Source organism: Cynocephalus volans, chromosome 3 (genome assembly GCF_027409185.1).
Source record: "Cynocephalus volans isolate mCynVol1 chromosome 3, mCynVol1.pri, whole genome shotgun sequence".
Classification (NCBI taxonomy): domain Eukaryota; kingdom Metazoa; phylum Chordata; class Mammalia; order Dermoptera; family Cynocephalidae; genus Cynocephalus; species Cynocephalus volans.
The window spans coordinates 116,953,601-116,959,728 of record NC_084462.1 but is presented as its reverse complement, the minus strand read 5'-3'; the positions used below and the strand labels follow the sequence as shown (position 1 = coordinate 116,959,728).

The 6,128-nt window shown below is 31.9% G+C and overlaps 1 protein-coding gene across 2 annotated transcripts in view; it reads right to left on the bottom strand.

Moving 5' to 3' along the window:
• Positions 1-1,148: 1,148 nt before the first annotated feature.
• Positions 1,149-6,128, bottom strand: part of ARHGAP5 (Rho GTPase activating protein 5) — an 88,409-nt gene continuing 83,429 nt past the window's right edge. For both annotated transcript variants that reach the window (XM_063090913.1, XM_063090914.1), the window contains exon 7: positions 1,149-3,651. In XM_063090913.1, the coding sequence (XP_062946983.1) occupies positions 3,324-3,651 (328 nt within the window). In that variant the 3' untranslated portion in view covers positions 1,149-3,323. The remainder of the gene's footprint in view (positions 3,652-6,128) is intronic.

Here is a 6,128-nt window from a genome sequence, read left to right as displayed (position 1 = left end):
AATGGTAAAAATAGAGGCAATTCTAACTTAAAATTACACAGCTTCTTAATGTTTTATTCATAGCATTCTTTATACATCAGAAGCTTCATTGATACTTAATTTACTGCAGCATCCTGTGGGTGAAGCACAAAATTACATTAATTATAAACAAAGAAACAAAGCACTTTTGACTTTTTAAAATTATATATATATTTATATCCAGTTGACAAATAGCATCACAATTATTACTGTATAAAAAACTAAAAATCACCATGGAAGCTAAGGCCTAAGTTCTTATTCAAATTGTTCCCTTTTGTTTATATCTAAGAGATATTAGAAATTCGATTCCAGTACCTCAAAAAAAAAAAAAAAAGTCTACATTATTTACAAACAATATGGAAAATAAAAGCTCCTTTTTTGGCTAAGTTAAATTGCTGTCACCTACAGTATTTACATTGTAAATGTTGGAGGTGGGGTGGGGAGAAAGCACTACTAACAAATACCATTTCAAATGGAAATATACTATGCCTGGAATTTTATTCTTAACTAAATTTTACATCCTGGTGTCTGTTGAATAAGCCAAAATTTGGCTTCTAATAAATTTACTGAAAATTTGAAATAGAGTACCACTATGCTTCTTTACATTTATAATCTAGACACTGTTAAGTCCAATGCTGTAATAAATATAAGCATTGAACCTTAAACAATGGCAATGTGTGGATGGAATTTTATTTAATATTATAAAATAATGCCTTAATGTTTACCCATAATTAGGGCACTATCTACTATTCTTTAAATCCTTTAAGAAGTCTCATATATTATATGTCCCTAAACAGTGAAGCCTTCAAGTAACTTATCAGAAGAAAATTTTAATCATGTTTTTTTTTCTCAGAATTATTTTCCTAATATTTAAAAACATAACCCTGGCAAAAAACAAACACACTTCAGTGTAACAGACTAAGCTTTAAACTGTACTTTAATTTTCAAAAACTGTAACCTACTGATTAATTAAACCAAATGCAGAATATTTAAATGACTCACTATGAAGTGTGTCAAATCAATGATAGAATGCATAGAAAAGTGGAGATAAATTTTTAGGAAGTCATAAGGTAGTTAATGAGGAAAATGGTAAATGCTAGTTTTAATAACAAAAATGGTACTATATGCAGTGAATGTTAAATTAACACAGTATAAAAGAGAATAGCTTAAATAAACTGGAATTCACATATTACAATAGCAAAGTTATGACAGAACGAACTGAAGACACAGACAGCTCTGAAAATTCTTTCAGCTTACTTCCAATAGAAATAGTCAGGCTTTTTTTTCCTGTACATAAGTTTGATGCTTTGTCTATACCATATATAGTAGAAAAATAAATTCTTTAGCAACCTAGAAACAGTTTATAAAACTCTTAAAGTTTAATTTTCTTTGCCAGACATGCCAATGTTAAACTGACAGCTATAAATTAAAGCTATATAGACAACAGGTATAAGTAATATAGAACAAGTTAAGAATACTACATTTACCGGATTTTTTTTTTTTAAATTACTGTACTTTCTTAATTCCTGTGTGCTTTGCAATAGGAATAATAGGGACTTTGTTTTCTTAGAAAAGATAATAACATGTAAGAGTATAACACAAATAAGATAATTTATAATATACATGTACTTCAACAGCAGCCTGGTTCATGTCGACATCTTGGTTCTGAAGTTAACATTGGAAGTACAATACCTAGAACATAACAGTTGGGAAAGACAATATTTATTTTAGGAAAAAATGGAGCAAATCAAACTCTTAGGAGCCTTGAATCTCAAAATCATCTATTTACTATAATACACATAAGATAACCTTAAAGTTGCAGTATTTATGAAGATTACAACATTAACGAAAGAATTTTTTTTCTTTACTACGCAAAATATAACCTAGCAATGGAAAACAAACCACTTTTTTTCCTTTCCAGAAAAAAGTGGCATGGTTTGACAATGAAAGACTTTTGAATAAAGTCAAACAAAATTTACCTGTGCCAACTATTCTGACAATTTTATCTGTAACTTACTATTGTGGTTGTATCTTTGCTAACAAAATGTTTAGCCCCCAAAGCAGCAGTCAACTCTGGTACCAACATCAAAGGAAAAAAATGATTTTAAAAATGGTGCAAAAGCCATTTTGTATTTTAGTACAACACATCAAAGAATATGAACACAAGTTTGTAATTTTATATATACACACTCCAAAGAGCCTGTCAGTACCCAAAGTATTTTTATTGCTATATTAGCAATGGATTTTTTGGATATGTTTTTAAGGGCCACATAAAAATAGATTCAAGGAACAGATTAAATTTAAGTCCTAGATTAAAATGTTTGGTTTAAAGAATCTTCTACAACAAATTACATGTTTATGTATGAAAAGTTACATAACCTTATATGAAAATGTCATGAAGTATTTTCTAGTATATGTGCTGCCGAAGCAAGCATGAAGTATTTTCTACACTATACTAAATGTATTCCCCAAGAGGGAAAAAATTAAAATATCTAAAATATATTAGATTAAGAATACAAGACCATCATAGATCTTTGAACATGCATCTGTTTACAGAATTAACAGTATACAAAATGTTTATTTCATTATGGACCATAAAGAAATGAGTTGGTGACAACTATCCTTTGCACAACATTATCGATTCACTTTAGCCACAAGAATGTCCTTGGTATGTGTGTAAAAGGAATAGGTTCATTTATCCCTCATCAGATCATTCACAGGTTCACTTAGAAGTAAAAATGAAGATGCCGAAATGTGAAATATGTTAAGTGTATTTTTTCTTTCTTTCAAACATCATCCCAAGCATGGCATAAGCAGCCTGAAATTATAAAATACTTAACTGGGCTTTTAGTTATCTACACAAACTGCTAGAATGTAAATTAAGTTGCTCAAATTAGCACATCAAATAACAAAACCAGCCATAAAGCAGGCTGAAAAGCATTAAATGTTTCATATATGTGAGTTTTTAAATCATTTAATTTCTATAGAAAAATTTTATTCACAATATAATGTGACAGAAATTGCCACAGGAATGATATACTGATTGCAATAAGGTTGCATGCAGCAGCAGCTTTGTATTTTATAACTATTTTTGTTTATAAAAATTAAACCTCTCCAGTCATGCTTATCACATGGTCTTAGATTTGCAATGTAAGTGAATAAGGAATACCATATAGTTCAAAGAGAAATTTTTTATCTTGAATGTGAATTATCTGCTATGAAACATGAAGTATACTACTGAACCCTGAAACATGCATGTCTAGATTTGCTTTTTGTCCAATTTGCTGTACACAATTACTTCCTGTTTATATAATACCAAGAGGATCCGTCTGTAATTGTGGTTGTATCAGCTGAGGTTGCAATGGTGGTGGTAACTGAAGCGGTACCATTGGTTCCACCAACTGTCCTGGATTTGAAGGTGGTGGAGGAGCCACAGTGTTCACAGTTTCTACAATTTCTCCATTGTAAAAGAAAAACTGACACTGTTGAATGAATGTTTCAACAACAGATTGATGGATCTTAGTGGTAGACAGAAACTCTCGATTTTCAAAATCAGGTCTCATCAGGGTTGGCCAAAAACAGATGGATAGGTTGTCTGCTGTCATTAGGTTGATTTTATTTTGCTGACTAACCCTGAAATTATGAAAGGAAAAAACACTTAGAAATCAAAAATCATTAGAAGGACAGAATCCCTAAGCTAGACGTGATCTCGGATTTTTTAGTGTTACATTTTTATTCTAACTTCAAATTTAAAACATCTTTCTTCCTGTGCATTCTACATTCAACTACATTCTAAAACGGGGGGGGGGGGGGCAGCAGTAAAAATCCATTCCTTATAAGAACAGAAGATAATCTTTTAAAAATTTTGCACCCTGGGGCTTAAATTTACATATGAAAGCCTCTTTAATTTTTATGGGGGAAAAAAACAACCCCCCAAAACAAAAAAAAACCCTCAAGCTTCCACCTTTTTTCCTCAGATAAGAAGCCCATTTGACAAATTTTAGTGAGTTTCCAGCAATAGAAACAGGACTATTGTAAAGATGAAAAGATAAACCAGGAAATTCCATCTTTTTCAACAAGCTTTGTAAAGAATACTCTATCAACACAACCAGGAGAATTTTTAAATTTCAAAAAAATTAGTTTCTGGTATTCCACAAAATAATCTTTTTAATCATTAAATATCTCACACTTTGTTACAAATTTTAATTTGAAAGACAACTCAGTTCATATTCCACATTAAAATTCTTATTTAACCTCAGTTTACAAACGGTCATGCGTTATTAACTGATTTGCATCCAGTCCTTTACATACATGAGCAAGCACTTCTACCACCATCTTTAATACGCAAGAAGTGTAAGGGGTAAATTTTGAGCTATAACTCAAAATTATTAAATTGGAAGGGATCTTCAGGAGCTTATCCACCAAACCCCTCATTTCATACATAAACAATCCAGAATTATGCAGGGTAGAAGGAAATTTTAAGTTTACAGACAAAAAAATTTTAAGTCTAAACCAAAGGAAACCCCCAAACACAGAAGTTGCTCATCTGAGGTAAAATATGTGGCCCAAAAAATGTGTGTTCTGTGATAAAAGTCACTACTACTTGTTAAAAGAGACTAAATTAGAATATTCGGAATAAAAATCAACCTTTTGTTAAAAGATGATACTTTTAACACCTAGCTGGGTAGCCCCAGTGTGGTGTTTCTATGTAGTAGGCAAGTACTAGGTTCTGGACATACCTATAAAGTTGGAAAACATGAGTATGTTTCTTTTTTGAAGAAATTAATTTTTTTAGCTCCCATTTATGAATGAGGGCATGGGGTATTTTTCTTTCTATGCCTAGCTTATTTCACTTAATATAATTTTCTCTAAGTTCATCCATGTTGCTGCAAATGGCAGGAATTCATTGTTTTTTATGGCAGAGTAGTATTCCATTAAGTATATATACCACATCTTTGTTAGGCATCAGGTCCAACTGAAGAGTCAAAAAGTACAAAGGAGGGTGGCCAGGGAAGGCTTCCTAGAAAAGGTAATGTTTGAGTTGAGTCAAGGGTGATGGGCATGGGAAGAATTGTAGGAAAGAATAATTCAGTTAAAGCAGTGGTTCTTAACTTTAGTGTGTATCAGAATCTCTTGGAGGGCTTCTTAAAACAGATTGCTGAAGAAGTATAAATTGGTAATTTTGTTGAACGCTACAGGTTAAAATATCCCTAATCTGAAAGTCCAAAATGCTCAAAAATCTAAAACTTTTTGAGCTGACATGACATCACAAGTGAAAAATTCCATACCTCTTATAAACTTTTCAGATAAGGGATAAACCTGTTATTGTCACCATGAAGATAACACTGTGAATACTGCAGAAAAAGTGCTTATAGATGACATGGTGAATACATGTGATGGGTTTACTGAAGGATTAGAGCAGTGTGTATTCAGAACAGAATAAGAAACCATGTCAGCTTATAAAATCAAAGAGAAACTTTCAAAGACAAAAACCATTGTTAATGAGGCAGACAACTCTGGAGGAAACATTTTAAAAAGCCATCCAGCAGACTGCCTCCTCATCCCTAGAGGACCTACTTCCTGGTCCCTCAACTGCTTCTGATTTTTCTCCTCACCTAAAAAAATAAAATACAGTGTGCGGTAACCTTTTAATCAAAACACAGCACCATAAGTGGAGACTGACAGCCTGCTGTTGTTTGTTGGTGCTGTTTGTTGCTATTGTTTAACAGCTGATACAAGTGTTCAGGTGATACTACTGCGCTGCTTAGTCACTTTGAACGCATTATTTTTTCACTGTATTAATGATATGTCATCCTTTTTACAGTTAAAGTACTTATGTGTGAATAAGTATGAAGGTACTTCAAAAAGTTTGTGGAAAAATAAAATTGAAAGGTAACATGAATCTTTCTATGAAACTTTTGAAGTACCCTAATTTAAGAAAATAATTGCTTATCGGTAGCATAAAAACTCAGAATCACGAATGATGGTGATGCCAAACAACCACAGATTGTCCACAAATCATGGCTAAGAGAGTGACATCTTTGCTTTCTGATGGTTCAATGTACACAAACTTTGTTTCATGCACAAAATTATTAAAAATATTGTATAAA